At 36.1% G+C, this 18,806-nt stretch overlaps 1 protein-coding gene across 4 annotated transcripts in view; it reads left to right on the top strand.

The window, feature by feature from the left end:
• ANKS6 (ankyrin repeat and sterile alpha motif domain containing 6) overlaps positions 1 to 18,806 on the top strand; it is a 43,208-nt gene that overhangs the window by 18,562 nt on the left and 5,840 nt on the right. For all 4 annotated transcript variants that reach the window (XR_015288738.1, XR_015288732.1, XR_015288733.1 and 1 more), the window contains exons 7-16: positions 2,557 to 2,767; positions 3,348 to 3,397; positions 4,436 to 4,639; positions 6,443 to 6,608; positions 7,264 to 7,433; positions 11,118 to 11,307; positions 12,690 to 12,806; positions 14,922 to 14,989; positions 16,283 to 16,399; positions 17,358 to 17,454. Coding sequence is in view for 1 of the 4 variants with exons in the window: in XM_086895807.1 (XP_086751933.1) it covers positions 2,557 to 2,767; positions 3,348 to 3,397; positions 4,436 to 4,639; positions 6,443 to 6,608; positions 7,264 to 7,433; positions 11,118 to 11,307; positions 12,690 to 12,806; positions 14,922 to 14,989; positions 16,283 to 16,399; positions 17,358 to 17,454 (1,390 nt within the window). In the remaining 3 variants the exon portion in view is untranslated. The remainder of the gene's footprint in view (positions 1 to 2,556; positions 2,768 to 3,347; positions 3,398 to 4,435; positions 4,640 to 6,442; positions 6,609 to 7,263; positions 7,434 to 11,117; positions 11,308 to 12,689; positions 12,807 to 14,921; positions 14,990 to 16,282; positions 16,400 to 17,357; positions 17,455 to 18,806) is intronic.

Consider the following 18,806-nt stretch of genomic DNA (forward strand, 5'->3'; position numbering starts at 1 on the left):
TTAAGAAAAATAAACGCTTTTCAGTTTCACCTTTTGATCACTTTTGTCGTTAACTAGTAGACTTTTTATTTTGTGATGTGTTTCTTTTATTTTTAATTTGTGTGTGTTATTGGTCCTTGTTCCTTTACATGCTGATAATGTAGTGGATATTCATGATCTCGTTGTTCACCTCTATCACACAAGAACTTTTAACTGCTTTGTTTCTAACCATTTCATGGCCTCTGTGTGAATAGGTGGGTAACCACAGCAACCACCAAGCCACAGCTAAAATGCAAGGAGAAGATTTATTTTGTTACCTCAAGGAAGAGGCTGGGTGCCAGAAACACACAGGGACCCAAGCTCCAGTAGGCTCAGTCCATCCTGTAACAAAAGGCTTCAGGTGTGTCTGTGAGAGTGTGTTACATCTACACAGGAATTCCGCTTCTCCAGTCAGGCAGAGGATGAACAACACTAGGCATAATAAATGGAGTTTTCCACACCTACATTTTTAGCATTCCCAGCTGAAAGGTCACTTTGAGTAGAAACCCTTCTCTACTTCTATTTGATTTTAACCCTTTCCTCCCAACAGTCTCAAAAACAAAGTTGTCCCTTTTCCATATGCAAAAATTTTATTTCCTTTTTTTTTCTTCCTGCCTGTTCCTCTTCAGCATTCACATTCAGTTTCTATTTTAGATTAAAATTGTTTGAGGGCAGAGATTTTCAGTTTTTCCCCTTACTTTTTAAGTCCTAGTATTATAAATGTCTAAGGTATTTCTGAAATGGCAACACCATTTTTCTAGTTCTTTGATACTGTTGCCTTCTCCCACTGCTGCTAGATTTCAACCTTTTTATAGACTCTATTTTTAACCAGAAATTAATTTTTGGTACTTGAATGCCTCAGTCTATTTAAAGCCCTTTATTACAGCTTCTGTACATGTGTGTTGTGGTAGGGTTATATGGAGAGGCTGCAAACTCCTGCAACAGCAAACTAAAAACTCCAGAGATCAGACTGTGAACACCAGAAGACAAGATGAACCTCTCCAATATCATTACTTTCTTGTCATCAAGCAGTAGTTTTTTGTCTGGTAACATAGTGGCTCTACTTATTCCATTTTGGGGTAGTTTGTGGTAGGTGTGTATTAAGGAAGCAGAAGCACTGTGAGTAGGAGTAACAGAGATGTTGGGCAGTGATCTTTCTTACAGAAGCAAGTGACCAAAACCAAGAAGTTCAAGCACTCTGTTTTGTAAGCTCATTGTACTCTGTGTTAAAACTAGATGAAATCCCAGTTCCTTTTGGAAGGTGAATAAATACTGAACTGTGGGTTTTATTGCTTTCTCAGAACTATTTGTCTCTCTTGCCTTTTTTCATCAGATCTTTGTTGCTGAAAGTAATGTAAATCTTTATTAGTTGTGACACCAAAGAGATACAGAGGTCTGAGAACTCTATACATTACTAATGCTCTGTGCAGATCTAAAACGTTTTTAATGGTCTTCTGCTACAAGGATTAATAAGCAAAGGATAAGAAAGTTGCAAAAACATATATATTGAGTAGCTGAAAAATACTAAATGCCAAGAAGAGAGAAGAAATATGTATTGCGAGAAGGGATTGTTACCTGGATTTGCTATCACCTAAAGCTACCTATCTACGATAAAGTGTTGTCACTTTAACATGAGTTTTTATAAAGTGTTCCAGAAAGGAAAGGAGAAACTTTACTATGAAATAATCAGAAGGTACTTATAATCTGATTTACCTAGAAGCCACATAGTTTTTGGTGCAAATGGCATAGGTTTTGTATAGTCTAGAGAAATATCTTGCAAAAGACTTGAAGCAACTTGCACTGTCTGCCTGTAAAAATGTGCAAGTCTGTTGCACACAAAATTTGATTTTGAGCAAAGATAATGTGTAACAGGTTCCACGTACGTGATACCTGGATGGATGGAGGTTATATTTACATAGTCCTGAGGTTTATGTTGTTTTCACAGCTGCTATTTCCTTGCCTTGCTCTTTTTCAGTTTGTAGTCTTTCCAGTCTGGTTTAAATTATCTGTATAGCAGCACTGTATGGATTATGGATCTTTAGTTTGACATAAATCCTATCAGACCTCTTCAGGTTTGCCACTGATTTTGAAAATCTTGACAGGAAGCTTTGATGCATATTACATAAGCTCATATGCACACCTCTAAAAAGCAGAAAATAGAGATGGCACTCATTGATTCCAGAGAGAGTAAAAATTGATGGTGAAATTGGGAGTTAATGGGAAAATTAAATATTTGCTGTATAGCTACAAAAATTCCCTATTCAAATTGCCCTAATACTTCTATCTACTTTGGCCTTCTATATACTATGGAAAAACAATTTAAAATATTTGCCAGTTAAAATACGGGAAGAGAATTATTACACATACAGTGAAGGATTCTGTTGGTAACTGCAAACCACTTAACATTGCTTTTCAGTTTACTTCAAAAATTCCTTGGTGAAGTTATTGCTGCTGAGAGGATTGCTTATTTATACATTTATTTTCCTCTTTTTTTTCTTTTAGTTGGAACTAAATTGTTGTGTCTTCTTATCCATCTAGTCCTGGTGGAGCAGGATGTCCAATCGATTCCGCAAGCTGAAGTTGACTCAGACATTGCGCCATGGTTTTCCTTCTAATGAGTTTGTGCCTTTTCCGGATGAGACCGAACCATCATTAAATTGCACTATAAAAGTAGCCTCACAGAGTGATACAGACACCTCTGGAAACCTTGATGCTGCTACAGCTTGGACCACAAATAACAAAGCTAGTGGTAAAGGCAGAGTTGTCTTGTGGGAAAGGAGCTCTTGTGGGGTAGTCAGGATGATACTATTTCTGATTTACTGGATTAGCTCTGCTTTAGCTTCATATAAGTGAAAAAACATATTTACAGTCTGTAGAAAAAGAGATGTCCATTCTTACTGTTGATCATGCTGAGTGCAGCATCATTTAAGCAGGAAAATATTAATATAACCATGTTACTGTTCTTTAGTGAAAACCATTAAATTCACAGAGGTCAATGAAAAATGTTAATATATTCCATAAACTAATCTATGTAATGAAAACCAATTTATTTAAACAAATAAGTAATTCTGAGAAGAAAGAGAAATTGAAAAAGCTCAACTTGTAAAGCACATCTACTGAAATTGTACAGCTCTCCATGAAAATCCCCCACTGTCTGCAATGCAGGGTAAGATTTGGCTTTAGCTGAGGTGCATGACAGTGTCACTGGAAATCTTCATACTCTGTGCTTCCTGAGGGTAAAGCTGTTGACTGTTTAAAAACAATGAGCTATTCTTAGAAACAAAAGTAGAAACATGTAAACAATAAAACATAATTTATGTATTTTTCAGGTGCAAACACTTCAAAAGGCGGAAAGGATGATGAATTATTGACAACTATGGTATGTTGCAGTGTTCTTGGTGTCTTCAGCCAAATTCAGAGGGTCATGTAGCTCCCATAATTTCTACAGTTTTTTGCTTCCTGTCCAAGTCACTTTTAGAAAAAGAGCTTGTTTATAGTCGCTAGATAGGAACTGACAGGCCTTGATACACCAGTAGTTCTTAGACTAGGAAGTTCGAAAAGTAGTGTGATATGGAAGCTGTACTGAATTCCTTCAACAGTTACCCATACCTTTGTTTGATCAGCAATTAAATGCAATTAAAATAGATGGAACAGCAATTAAAATAGATGGAACAGCTGCTTAGTTGCTGACAAGCAGTATGAAGTGAAGAAAACATGGATGGAACATGGTACAATGGAGGTGTGAAATTACTAGTAGAGGTAACTATTAAATATTTAATTTGGGAGGTGTATTTGTGTTACTCCATTTCTTCTTTTGTTATTCTGTAGCTTTATATTCCCCTGCAGCTTACTCCCTGGTGATATCATTAAATTTGGTTGGTTATTACCTTTATGTTCTTCTGTAAGAAGCTGGAGTTCTTTTGTAAGAACTTTTGATATGACTGACTGACAGAACTCCAGGGAGCAAAATCAGTTGTGGTGTTCTTATCTCTTTCTGCAGTACACATACAGCAGGAACATAGAGTTGCTCACTGTTTCCAGGCATCCTGTCTGGGAATACAGAAAGGACTACATTGTTATTTCTTTGGAAATTGATAGTTATTCTTGTTAAAGTCATCTTGAGCAATATTCAGTCCAGTAAAGGAAGAGACAGTTTCTGCCACTTAATGAACTATATTCATTGTATCAAATGAATAAGCATAGTACTGAAGGGTGCCACAATGTCCGTTGGTGTTTGTCTTTCATTATGTGTTGTACTTCTTCGCAAATAGTAATTCTGTGTCTCATTTCTGTTCTGTTTAAATGTGTTTTCATCTTTTTGCTTAACTTAAAACTTTGAAACTCCATCACCAGCTCCCAGTAATCTGTTTTAAGAAGTGACTCTTTTCCTCCACTTTTCTTTATTCCCCTGTCTCAGCTGAGGAGTAGTGCTCCATTTACCAGGCTGCCCAGTGATAAGCTGAAAGCAGTGATACCACCTTTCTTACCACCCTCAAGCTTTGAACTTTGGAATTCTGACCGAACCCGACTCGGCAAAGATGGCAAAGCTGAACAGATGAGAACTGCCTGGCCACAGAGAGCAATCAAGCACGATTTTAACAGCAGTGGGAACTCTGATACAGTAAGCAAACTGAATGTGTGTAAAAATACTGTTTTATGCCTGGGCCCTGCTGACTGGTGAGCTAATCTATTTCTGATTAGAAATTGCCTTTAACCCACTGTCTCAGCAATGGCTTCTCCTTTTAAGCAGTGCTGCTTAGGAAGAATGCACATTTGTGTGGAAGGAACATAGTGGAACAAAATTTCTGTACAAAGTGAAAGAACTTTTTCTGTTTGGTTTGGTTTTGAGGGGGTTTGGGTTTTTTTAATTTTGTTTGGTATTTTGTTTTGTTGGGGGTTGTATGTCTGTTTTATTTGTTTTGGGTTTTTGTTGTTGTTAACCAGAACCATGAAGAGTGTGGTAGAAACTGCTCTGATTTGGAAAAAGAGCAGGGACAGAAAAGAAGAATGAAAATTGCTCAATTTTTAGGAACTGAGCGGGAGGGAAGAAATATCAGTAAGACCAATATACAGACATAATATTCTGAAAGATTAGCAATAGATAAAATTGTAGTAAGTAGTGATCAAGTGGACTTGAAGGCACACAGCTTTAAATTGGAAGTACTGTAAAAGACTGGAAAAAGTCTTGATTGTTTCTGTTTTTTTACAGAAGGAGCTTGCCTGATTCCGTAATATTTTCAGTGAAAATGCAAACCAAAAGAAAAATAGGTGGTTTGTCTTGAGATAGGAAATTAAACAACCTTGACAGCATTCTCATTCATAGTTGGATAAAAAGGCTTACTCCCCTAACTGTACACTGTAGTAGCTAGATGTAGAGAGGACTAGTCCAGAATAGCATTTCAATGTCAGTTCTAGAAATGGGACAATGAAGACATTTAGGAGGAATTTTTTTCTCTTTTCCTTCTTTTAAGTGGATGATAGCTTAATGCTAGTAGAGGTGACTTAGGTGGAATAAGGCAGAGTATTAGAAGGGAAGTGACAGGAAGATAATAGGAAGGCAAGTATTAATCATCCCAAAAAAAGATGGTTGTAATAATGTAACTGGATAATTGGCATATGTATAAAGTGAGGAACAGAGAAAGTAGGGGAGGACTAACCATCAGTCCTGTGAGGAAAGAAGAGTCTTGCTGAGTCTTGCTGAGGGTATGGAAGGAGGGAAACAGTAAGTCAGAGATGGAAGTAGTGATTTGAGCAACAGGTTAAGAAACATGAAAAAGCTGAGCTTCAAAAGCTCGTATGTCAAATGGCTGGCAGCAGACAATGGTGTAAAAGAAATTAAAGAGGATGTGGCTGAGGATTTGGGTAGTGTATAGCTAGATCAGTAGTGCCTCAATTAATTAAACTCAGTAGTGTAGCCGGCTGTTTAGATTGCAGGGAGTATAAAAATGCAACTGGTGGAAAGTAAGTTTATATCACTTCTTGCAGCTTAGTTTGTAAGAAATAGAGATATGATGAATGGGAAGTTGGTAGCTGTTTTGTAAGATGGTAGAGACAAAGCCAAGATTCTGCAGGAAAGAAATTTCACATGTGATAATTTTTATTCTTCCTCATTGTTCATAGTACTTGTGTATATCACGTCTCAGGTGCATCATACATGCTCATTTGTATTGGCCAAAGATTAAGAAGAATTAATGGCTTAATATGGTGTAATTTCTTTCACTGAATAAATACATTGTATACAAATATATATTTATATAAGTATGCATTCAGTATATATGTATATGTAAAATAAACTTCTTTCTGATATCCCCTTTGTTCTTCAGCGGAAGTTTCAGAACTTGGGATAAATAAAACAGTGGTTGATGTTTGCTCTTTATTTTTCTCAATCAAGAAAGAACAAATTATTTTTCATTTTGTTTTCCAGACATCTGTTAGCAAAGGTACTAGGCCAGTCAAGTTATCAACGTTTACAAGAAGACCAGCATCTCCTTCAAATTCCAACAACTTCAACCATTCTCCCCATTCTTCTGGTGGTTCCAATAACATTGCAGGAATTAACAGACATGGAGGAGAACTGCATAATAGATCAGGTACCATTTTTGTACCATCAGGTGGAAAGTAATTTGTATCTGATTCAGTTGAAAACTGTGATGATGATAGAAGATACTAAACCTTTTCTGAGCACTCCTACCACTGCACAAGCAAAGCTTCTGTAAATTTAGTGGATGTGGAATTGGACTTCAAACACCTACATAAGGGAAGAAGAGCCTTGCATCTGTTACAGAAGTCTCAGTGGTCACCCAATGTCATGCACATTTTACTAGATCCACCCATGGTGGATCAGGTGGATGCAGGCTCATTGCACCATGGATGTTATAGAGCTGACTCCTATGCATGTTGCTTAACTTTCTGTTAACTTTATGTTTAAAATAAAAATCAATTTTCAATTAAAACCAAAGGCATGCATTGTACCTAGTGGTTGTTGAAGACAATATGGTGAATGGCTCATGAAAACTATGTCCAAGGGTATGAAAATCAGCTCTGTGTGTGTATACATAAGGCTGGCTTCCCTCTTCTGCAATTGATCAGTGTTCTTTATTCTGGAAGCTCCTGGAGAGACCTGAACCTGGCAATTTTCTCTTGCTTCATCCAGTCAGTTTTTAAATGAAAGTTAATGTTTGAGAGTTAACAGACATTTCAAACTTATGGTTTCCTTTACTGGGTTTATTTTACTTTTTATTCTAGGTGGGAGTGCAGATAACGTTTTGTCTCAGATTGCAGCCCAAAGAAGAAAAGCAGCAGGCTTACCTGAACAGAAACCCAGCCAACAGTCCAGTCCAGTCCAGTCAACTCCTTCATCTACCATGTTGGATTTGCAGAGTGCTCAGATTGTTGGCAATGGACATGTTGTAAAGGTAATGGGAAATGTAAAATTTCGCACTTCCAAATTGGCTAATAGGTCATATCTAAGTCATGCGTAGCTGGTGCACAACGTTGCACAGCCAAAAAGGAATGAATACTTTTTATGTTAGTGGCAGCTTTTCAGCTCTACAAACCTTACTTTTAAGTGCAAGTCCACAGAAGATGAAACCTAAAAATAAAACATTTTACTTTATTATTAATTTCATTATATTTTAAAAACCAGTAAATGTAATGCTTAATCTTAGGGTAGATCTGCACTATTATGGTTTCTTATTATTTCTTTCATGGTCCAGGTCCAGTGTTTTATGTTAGTTATTCCTGGATTTTTCCCTGAAGTGGTATAGTTGCTTTCTCTAGCTAGTTTCTCTTCAAAGGCTCAATCTGAATGCAGAGCATGACATAATTTGTACCAGGATATGCTGACCACAACATATCCTATATCATAACATATAAAGGATGATACATGTAACCAGTCTGCTCTACAAGGTGTTATTTTTAAACAGTAGGCCATCACCAAAATCCAGTTTTGCTCCTGAGGCTTTACTATCTGTACTGACTTAGCTGTCAATTCCCTGGGATAGCTTTACTCTCATCACCTGCCCTTTTGGTGTGTGTGTACTTCGAAGTTCTTAAATGCTGTATACAACATTTTTGACAATTAAGATTTTAAATTTTCACGATTCTGTTATGATGTTGCTTTATATTTATTTATATGCTGTTATGATGTTTAAATTTTCACGATTCTGTTATGATGTTGCTTTATATTTTGTGCCTCTGCAGAGGCACAAAATATAAAGCAACATCATAACAGAAGATGTGATACACAATTGAGAAACTGATGGGTTTGTTTACATAGGGAAACACTGCATTTCAGAGAGCAAGAGAAGGAAAACATGTAATTTGGGGTTTATATTCTAATGCCTGGTATTCTGGAAATGTTAGAATATGTGAGCAAGAGCAAATTTCTCCAACTTCTGCTTATGTGAACTCCAAGCAGCTCAGTTTGTTTTGTTGTGTTTACATCTTTCAGTGAGGTTCTTCAAATTTTGCCTGAGAAAACAAAAATGTCCAGAGTACAAAATTAATACTCTTGCAATCTCATTCTGTGATGTCTTATATGGGAACAGTACACAATATTTGTATTTAATAAGTACATAAAAATGATAAATGAAATTGCACAATTGTTCAGAAATTACATGGAAATTTCTGGAAGACAAAAATCAGAAAAAGAAAAGGTGCAACTACCAATGCGGAAACAGTTTCCATGAATAGTCACTTTGTCTGTGATCTGTCAGTCCTGATTCTGGAGGGACTGCTGGTTGCTTTTCAAAGATGAGATTGGGAGCTAAAATTTCTAACTCAGCTGGACCACCAGAGTCTGAGGATTCAAATCAATTCTTTGGTATATGGTATTCTTTCCTCCCTTTCTATCCTGTGTAACTGCTCCCTGAGTTATAAATGTTCCCTGTCTTTTTCTGGTAGACAAAACCCCTTTATCATACTCTTCCCTCATTAAAGTCTTCTCTGCAGAGCAGCTACCAAATGCTTTTTCTTTCAGAGGTGGTCTGACCAGTATGTTTTAATTAAACTCTCAGCATGTTCTCTCAGCTTGTTTTTAGCTTGGAAATAATTTCAGAAGAGCTCCTTGTGTGCCCACCAAAAGTCTCATTTTTCTCCAGTTATATTAATTATCCCACCAAGAGATAATACCTGTGCCTGTGAGCTTTGGGCTGCATGTCCCATAGCCTTTTGTAGTAGCAGTGCTGACATTAAAAAGTTTAACTACTGTTTCCACTCACAGTGGGATACATTAGAGGATAAAAGAGTAGTGAAGTGCAGTGTGCTGCAGATCATCTTCTGGAAAGGCTGTTCATTATACTGTTGAGAAGATTTTTAAACAACATTTATGCCACTGTTTCGGAAAGGCAACAGCTTTTTCAGTGCCCTTTGCTTAGATGTCTAGACAAGTTTCATTCTGTCCACCAGTAACAAAACATGTCATCGTGTGGATCTCACTATAGGTATTCATGTATCACACAATGGAGGTGATTTTTGGAGATTTCTGTTGGGAGAACACAATCAAATATGGATGCATACAGGCTACAGAAGCTAGCAGTGTGTTATTGTAATCAGCAGTGTAAATGCTGGTTACTGTATCAGTCTATATCCATTGAGAAATGGCTTGTGTCCTCCCATGAGGATCATGCTGTCTAAACATTGAAATAGCTGATCTAAAAATGCAGTGATATTACACTGATGAATTTTGCAAAACTTATCCGTGAGGGGTGAGATGGTGCAAGCTTTAGAGGAAAAAAAACAAAAAACAAAAAAACATTTTAAAGAATGATGTAATTTAAATAAATTCAGACAGCGTGCTAAGGAGGGAAGACCATCCTGCAACACAAATGGCCAGTAACAAGTTAGATGGAAATTTGGGACAAAAAGTTGGAATGAGTTCATGATGCTCTTCAGGGAGCTCTCAAGTTTGTATCATGCTACGTTACTTCTAGCCAATTCAGTGCAGGGCTAAGGAAGTATTACATTCTGACATAGGATAGAGTAATGGAAGATTGTTACCACTCAAATAAGTTTTATCTTTTAAATCTGCATCTTTTTCACTAACTAGAAAAGTTCAATTGATGCCACTGTTCTGTTTTTGCACAGAAGCAAAATTGCAAAGACGGGAACCACTGTCATTCTCATTTCTTACATTGTTACACCGATCAACTTTTTTATCAGTTTGTTGTAGTAGCCTGAGTGACAAAAAGGTATTTAAACTCTTAAATCTGGAATCCAGTAAAAATTTACCTTCTTTTTGGATCATACAATGCAGACATCAAAATGTATATGTAGATCAAAGAATTTAGGAGATGAGGGGCATTGACTGTTTCTGGGAAAGACTGTTGATATGTGTTCATATGTATATTCTTATTACCCATTTTAACTCATGTATTTTCCTGTTTTCCATGCCTCCAAATGAATTAAATATTTGAAAAATTCTTTATAAATCAGTTGATTCCTGTTAGGCAATAATAAATTTTAGGGTTGGCAGAAAACTTCCATTCCAGTGCAGCAAGAGGTTTAATGTGCCTAAAACTTACTTTGTGCTTGCTACATGTTTCTGGTTAATCCATCATGAAGTGCTACTTTAAATTGGCATCTCATACACTTTGAAAATCTTTACCCGAGATTTAAATCTCTGAATGAAAATCCCTATTTTCAAGTCAAAGTAATGAATTTTGCTTCTGTTATTAAACTGTTTTTATCTCAACTGCAAGTTTTTCTTCTGCTTCTGCCCATTGCAAGGGAGGTGGGGAGGTGTGTGAGAGGCTGTGTGGTGCATAGCTGCCACCTGTACATAAACCATGATAGTCCTTTTAGAAAAAGAATAATTGTAGTGCTTGTGGGCAGTATTGCTTTACAAGAAATAATTTTCCTATTACAAAATTACAGCCTTAATAAATGTATTTTTCTTGATAATTCTGAGGAGACAGACTTTGATCTGGGATAAAATCACTATTGCTTCAATTATTTCAATATAGATCAAGCAGAAATTTCTAGTTGTGATTACATGCTCTCAGAAATGATATACAACTCAAGTAATAATGAAGCATCATGTATAGGTAAACGTTTTTTGGATTATTTTTTAACTGAAATGATTGTATCATTGACTGCAGCAAAAACTGGAGATGAACAAAAGACCTCCATCTGGGACTTCATCTACGTCTAAAAGCACATCACCAACTCTCACACCTTCTCCATCACCTTCCCCATCTCCTAAGGTTCAAAATGCAGAGTCTTCTGTCTCTTCTTCTCATAGACATGCCAAGAGCAATGGCTCCAGCAGTGGTACTATTACAGAGGATGGTGAGTAGCTCCCTGTAATTACAGGAGATTCATTCATCAAGAATACTATGTATTTAAAGCCATAGCTATACTGGACTTGTGTGTATCTGCATGAGAGTGAGGTCTCTCTTCTTTCTAGAAAATATATTACAGTGTTTCTTACAGTGAGAATGGTGTTCCTGCACTAACTGCCTTTTTCTCTCTCAAAACCTGTGATTCTTTCCGTTTACAGAGAGACTGGTATCACCTCAAAGCTAGCATAGAATAGGTAGGCCACTCTTGCATGGCCACATTTTTGCCCTTCATGGCTTAAGTCCTGTTTTTCACCTTTTGCTGAGGCTACAAAATGCATTTTTTCCATGCTAGATATTTTTTTTTCTTAGTAAATGCAGGGAAGCACATCACTACAGATATAAATTTTTTATCCATAGCAAGTCATACATACATGAAGTTGGTTAAGAGCTGTAGAGCATTTATTTTTCTAAATCACAGAAATAACCTTATTACAACCTCTTTTTAACTTAAAGTCATAAGAAAGAATAATAATGTTATTACTTTTCTAGTGAGATTAATACCTTTTATATTAGACTTTCAGGTATAAATTACAACTTTCAAAAAGTCACTTTACTGTGTTGGAAACAGGGTATCAATAACTTTGTTTTCTCTTGTAACTATTTCAAAGAAGTGAAGGAAATAACATGACTCAGAACCTTTTAAATAAGAAATGGAGGCACTTCATACTATTTTTGTTTTTCTGAAATTGTCTGTATTGATTTTGGTTTATTTTCACTTATGCCATCTTTGTCCATTAACACTGTAATTCCATTTGACACTGAAGACAGATAATACTTGACCCTTTTTCTGTCCTCTTCTCATGGCTTAGCTCTAACATATTCTAGTGACTGCTCGAGCAAATCCTTTCAAATTTATTGCCATTTTATAATGATGTCTTGGTAATATAAGAATTGCCAATTTAGAGATACATAAAAAGAAGAGAACTCACTGTTGGATAACGAGGCAAGTTCCAAGGTGTGAGTTGCTCTCATCTCACCCAGTGAAGCTTGGTTTTGTGGCCGCACACTAATGCTAGGATACTGTGAGTTGCCTTGTAGCAGAGAAAAGATTGTTTGTCAGAAACCCAAGTAGCTCTGGGTTCATTGTGTTCATAAGCTTTTGTAGTTAAGTGCTCCTTTAATTCAAGGGCTTCTTTTACTGGGATTTGATTCAGCAGCAGGAGTAAAATGTTGATATGCCAAGCAGTAATCAGAAGTGTACAGAAGGTCTGCAGTGTTAGCTTTTCTTTCGAGTGAACTTAAACAGCTAAGAAAATTGATTTGCATTGACTGTTACTGTGAAGGAGCAGTAGGCAGCAGCATTCAGAAGTGTTCTTTGTTTCTCTCTAGGCAACCACTTGGTGGACCATCAACAGCTTGGCCCTATTCTGAGAGCCAGTGACGTAGAGAATCAAGAAAGACGAAACCATGTTAGAGTGAAAGAAGGCTCTGAAAACCTGGAGAAAGGTAATCCTACCTTACTTCTATAGAGTAGTATAAAAGGAAGTGCTGAATAGGAGTAACATGGAAAAAGCAGTAAGAGCTCCAAGAACCTTGGCTTGCTCCAGGGATGGAGGCAAGGAGACAAGGCAAGTGTAGAGCAAACGAGAGTGGTAAAGCAAAGGACAAACATGTCAAGCAACAGTAGTAAAATGGAGAGGTTTCAGGTACCCTGACATTAATCCATGGGAAAAGGTTATAATTTTTAAAAACGTATCATGGGAACTTCTCCACATTGTTTGATGAAAAATATCATCTTAGAAAACAGAATTCTCATTAGAAGATCCTTAGATATATTATTAATGTTTTTTTCTTATAGGTTGTTAGTTACCCTTCTCATTTTTCATCATATTGGTGTGCTTAGAACTGTAGGCCATAGCCTTAGTGTAATAATACAGGACCTGGAAGAGGGGTAGAGGAAGAGAAAACGTGAAGGGCCTACACCTGAAAGCATTCTCTTATGTGTGAAAGGTGTTTGGTGTTATAGTTGTTCATGACAATAAGACTGAGCTCAGACACTCTGAAAGTTTCTACCCATATCATGACCTACAGTTCTAAATACACCAATATGATGAAAAGTGAGAAGGGTAACTAAGAACCTGTAAGAAAAAATCATTAATAATATATCTAAGGATCTTCTAATGAGAATTCTGTTTTCCTTCTCCAAGATGATATTTTTCATCTAACAATGTGGAGAAGTTCCCATGATACATTTTTAAAACTGATAGCCTTTTCCCATGGATTCATGTCAGGGCACTAAAGCTTTTAGTCTGGGACCATGTCAACTTTTGCAAATCATGTTAGGCATACCAAGTTAGTTGAAATTAATGTAAAAAAAAAAAAAAACAACAAAACCCTAGCAGAAAATAAGATTCAACTAGAATTTTTCTCTTCACTTGTCTTTGGACTCTCCTATGTAAAAAAGACTTCCAAAATAGTACGAAGCAGTGTATTTATCTCAAGGTACTTCATGTCTTTTGAAGCTGTAGTATGAGAAGTATGAGATTTATTTCTCTTTCATGTTTCCAGTGATGATGAAAGAAAAGGCAGAGTCAAAAGACAAAGATATGAAATAAATGAAAGCAAAGTATATTTGGTAATGGATTAGTGAGATCTTTAAAATGAAAGGGAGTTTATATGCAGAAGATTAAATATAGTTTTGTTTTATAATGTAATAACTCATGTTCTTAATTTTGACTCTGACTTCTTAGTTTCACTGACCACTTAGGTTCTTAAGAGGAAAAAACAGTTACTTGTGACAGCAAAATAATAAAAAAAAACTTTAGCTGAGAGAGGTAGTGTGTAATTAAGAAAGGTAATGTCAAGTTATTCTGAAAGTGCAGTTAAGCTTTTTAGCTAATTAGATTTTAAATGTGTGGAAAGAGTCTCTGTCAGGTCCTGCAACATTAAATTTCCTTAGACTTTGAGAGGAAGGACAATACTCAGTGCTCTTAGCCTTGGAAGGTGAGCTGGTAAAACTTAAATTCTGTCCAGTTTTCATCTTAGCTGAACTTCAGCTGTCTATGTCCAAGATGTATTGATGTTGGGCACATAGAGAAGAGGGTTCAGAAAGATCTATGTTGTGTCAGTGTTTTGAATGAGCAGGTGTGTGGTTGCTTGTTCTACACTTTGCCTTCCTGGATAATCACATAGAAATATGCCTTTCAGTTCCTTGCCTGCTTGAGAAGTTTTGCTGTCTATCTAACCTGCACAATCTGGATCAGCCATCTGGGGCCAAGCACCCACATTTTAGGCACTGAAGTGCCTTATTTGTCCTTACTGGTTTGGTTTTGTAAGATCCTTTTAATGAGGTAGAAAGGGCAATACAATGGCATTTATCCTAGCAAGGTGAGACTAGATAGAATTACAGTATATGTAAGTAGGTGAGAACAGAATAAGCCAATATTTCAATTTCTAATGGAGAATAAATGGGGTTGTTTTTTTCTTACCATAAATGACTGTGGGAAATATAGGCTTTAATATGTATTTTCTATTTATAATGCTGAGATCATTAAAATCTTTTCTAATCTATGGGTGGTTTTTTTGTTTTGTTTTGTTTTGTTTTTTTCCCTGTTATTGCAGATGAGCTGACTGGCATCCTTAAAAAATTGTCACTTGAGAAATATCAGCCTATATTTGAGGAACAGGAGGTATGTCTTTTCTAAAAGATCTTTTTTTTTTTACTGTTTTAATGAAAGTAGGTTACAACACGTTGCATCAGATTTGTGATCCAGAGGTAAGTTCTACAGCCATTCCTGGTTGCAGAGAGAACCTTGAAACATGGACAAAGTGATATTTGTGGCATTCTCCAGAGTACTGCAAATAGCAGAGCTTTTTATGCTTAACCTATAACTTTTCTATACATAGGGGTTTTTATTCCCTCTGATGTTACACTATGCTTTTTCTATATATGTCTGTATTCAGTGTGGCTAAACAGTTCATAGGACATACTGTATCATCCCTAGAATCACAGCTGGAACCTCATTTTCAGAAGGAGAACAGCAGGGTGTGAATCACCGAGATGGCTGCTTTATCTTCTTTATCTGCTCTGCATAAGCAATGGGAGAACTAAATTGGGGAGCTTAGGCATGGTGGTAGATGAGAACTGTGACATTGACTTGCTGAAGGATACAATGAAAGGAAATGTTGCTGAAAATAAGTAAAATTAATTCATTACATTGTTTAAGGTAGGATCAAATGTGAGCAAATGTTGTGTGCTTATATTTGGTCAAAGAAAAGGGTAGTGAACAAACATGCATTAAATTGACATTGCCACAGAGTTCAAAATTCAGCACAAGCTCAGACAATTTAGCTTCATCACAGTAATAACAGGGTTATTATTGTTCCCCTGCATGATAGGCAAGGGAGCATTGTCTAGAAATTAATATGCTTAGTGTGTGAAAGTTATATCAATATATGAAAAGTTTCAGATATTTGTTCTTACCATAGCCTTATGGATATGTTGTTAGAATAAAAACTGATGTATGAACAAGACCTAGGTTTTTCATGAGGAGACTCTGGAAAAGTAAACACAATATTCTGAAATTCCAAAAATACTTAGGGGGAAAGGGTGAAGAAAAGAGAGAAACTTTAAGTTTATTCAGGTAGCTGCTACTGTGGGCAGAGGAATTTCTGTGGAGACTATATATTCTGTCTTAATAGAACTTGATGGGAAAAAACTTAAAAATCCATTAATATTTTTGATGTACTATCATGATTAGTTGAATGATTAACAGCAGGTTAGAAGCCTTACAACAGAGTGGTAAAGTATGTACCATTTGGTGCTGGTAATTCATCAAAAATTCTTTTTGCACAATATTTACATTAAGTCTACAAATAAAGAAACCAAACAGACCACTTTTAACCTGTAGTTATGAATCTTTGCATAAGTAAATTTGTCTTACCTTTTTTTCTTTTATTTCTTCTTTTTTTTTAATATACAGGTAGATATGGAAGCTTTCCTCACACTTACTGATGGTGATTTGAAAGAGCTGGGTATTAAAACAGATGGATCAAGGCAGCAAATTTTGGCAGCTATTTCTGAACTGAATGCAGGAAAGGTACATTTTTAAGTAGTGTACTTAGTAAATTATTTCAAGGTTTCTTTATATAATTAGTTCAACATACATTTTGAAATTAATTTGTGGATGTTAGTTAGAAAAGCTAAATTAATTTTTTCCAAACAAAAGTGTTCCATGTTTTGATTAGTGAAAGGTCTTCCTTTGTGGCACTTCCTGTTCTCTTTCAATAACTCTTTCCTAGGCCAGTGAACAAACTACTTGTAAACATGAGCAATATTGCAGTTTCTGAATATTGATTTCAGCAGTGCTAAAAAGAATCAGCTGGCTGCAATAGGCAGCTAGAGAATGCAGTATAAGAAGAAAGGTGTCCTTTGATTAACATAATAGGTTTTGATTCCTCTGTGATTAGGTGAATAGCACTTCTCTCATTTCTTACACTTTCATTGCCTTTGAATTTTATGTCAACATAAACAAATTTTCTAAGAATGATGTGCAGTAAACAGCTCTCAGCAGAGGGATTTTGTACTGGAACATGTCTTTGATTAGGCTTGCTGATGCTTTTCAGCAGCTTTTTTAGATATGAGGTCCATTTGCTCTCTGATAGTGAAAGTTCAGGCAAACAAAAAACACAATTTCCCTAAGTCAAGATCAACAGTAGTGATGAGGCTAAAAATTAGGGGAGGTGGATGATGTTCCATACTAAGATATACCATGAAGATAAATATAATAAAAATATTTCTACTGTTGTCTGTTAATTTCAGGAAAATATTAATTCAGGGTTTTTTATATGTGTCTGTAAGGTAAGGATTTGTTATTAATTTCAGGAAAATATTAATTCAGGGTTTTTTATGTATGTCTGTAAGGTAAGGATTTGTTATTATTTCTAAGTGTATGGACATAGACACACATATTGACTCATTTGTTGTGTGCTCTTAATAAATTCTCTTTTAAACAGAAATTTAAGAATACCTTATTTTATCTTATTGTTCTTTTACAGGGTCGAGAGAGACAGATTTTACAAGAAACTATACACAACTTCCACTCTTCCTTTGAGAGTAGTGTTAGTAACACACGACAGCCAGGTCATTCCCAATGTAAGTAGCACCTGAAAAGAATGGAAAAATCAATTACAGGTTGAATCACAGAATCAAAAATCAGTTAGATTCGAAAACACCTCTGAGATTATAGAGTCCAACCTATGACCAAACACCACCATGCCAAACAGACCATGGCACTGAAAGCCATGTCCAGTCTTTTCTTAAAGATCTTCAGGTATGGTGACTCCATCATCTCCCTGGTCAGCCTATTCCAATGTCTGATCACTCTTTCTGTGAAAGAAGTCCTCCTAGTGTCCAAATGTGTGGATATTTTATTTAATACTGGCTGGAAGATAGAATGTGACAAACAAGCCAGTGAGCTGCTTTCCTGGTTAATGAAGTCTCTTGCTGAGACTGTAGAGAAGATTTCAACATAAAAAGTAGAGGTATCTATAAGATGTTTATACATCCTTCATTAGTATCTGAAATAATGATAAGATTTTTGTTGTGCATTACTGAACACAGAAAATGGATGTAAGTATAGCAAACCAGAGTATATAGCATACTGTCTATAGTGTCTGTATGTATATATGTAGCATCAGTGAGAGGTGTTCCTGTATGATACATAATTAACTTTTGTGTTCTCTTTGTAGGAGACACTTTAGTATGATCAGGTAGAATAAATATATTCAAGATTTACAATTTGGCATAATGCTTTAGGCTGCTGTGTTAATTATATATTTATGTATGTATGCATTTAATCATTTCACATCGGTGGTATTTTTATAGAATTATCTATAGTTGGTTTCTTTGGAATACATGTATTCCAAGCACCAGTGTTACCTGCTAGCCAAACTGGAGAAACTGCCTTTTAAAATGTACTGTCTGTAACCAAAACACTCAGGAAGGTGTTGCTGACCTGTAGTAATTGAATACATTTCCTACTCTCTCAGATAAAAAACCTGCAAATCTCTGTCCTGCCAGCTGCCTGAGACAAAGGCAGATACTCATCTGTTACTCCAGATTAAAGCATTGGGCACAACCTATTCCCACGTGTACTTCTGTATCTGTGTTTTAGTAGAAACAGCGAAAGCCATTGAACAGCCTTGAGAGGTGCACCATGTTAAAAGTGCTTCTTCTTCAATTGTTTATTTTTCTACTTTCATTCACTCACAAGATAATTACATTTCTTTAGGGGTTATGTTAAATAATTCAGGTATTGTATGCTTCAGGAAACCTTAATAATGAGCTAGTCCCAGTTGTTTTAATCTGAGTCAGCTGCATTTCACTAGATATGTGAAAGCAGGTGCTAACTGTTGACCTGCTGATGTCTTGGGGAAAACTGGGAATTGCTGGGGTAGTTAGTGAATGTGGGGTATTTCCAGTATTCTGTGTAGTCTGCTTGGCTG

This window comes from Cyanistes caeruleus, chromosome 1 (genome assembly GCF_971803275.1).
Source record: "Cyanistes caeruleus chromosome 1, bCyaCae1.hap1.1, whole genome shotgun sequence".
Taxonomy (NCBI): Eukaryota; Metazoa; Chordata; class Aves; order Passeriformes; family Paridae; genus Cyanistes; species Cyanistes caeruleus.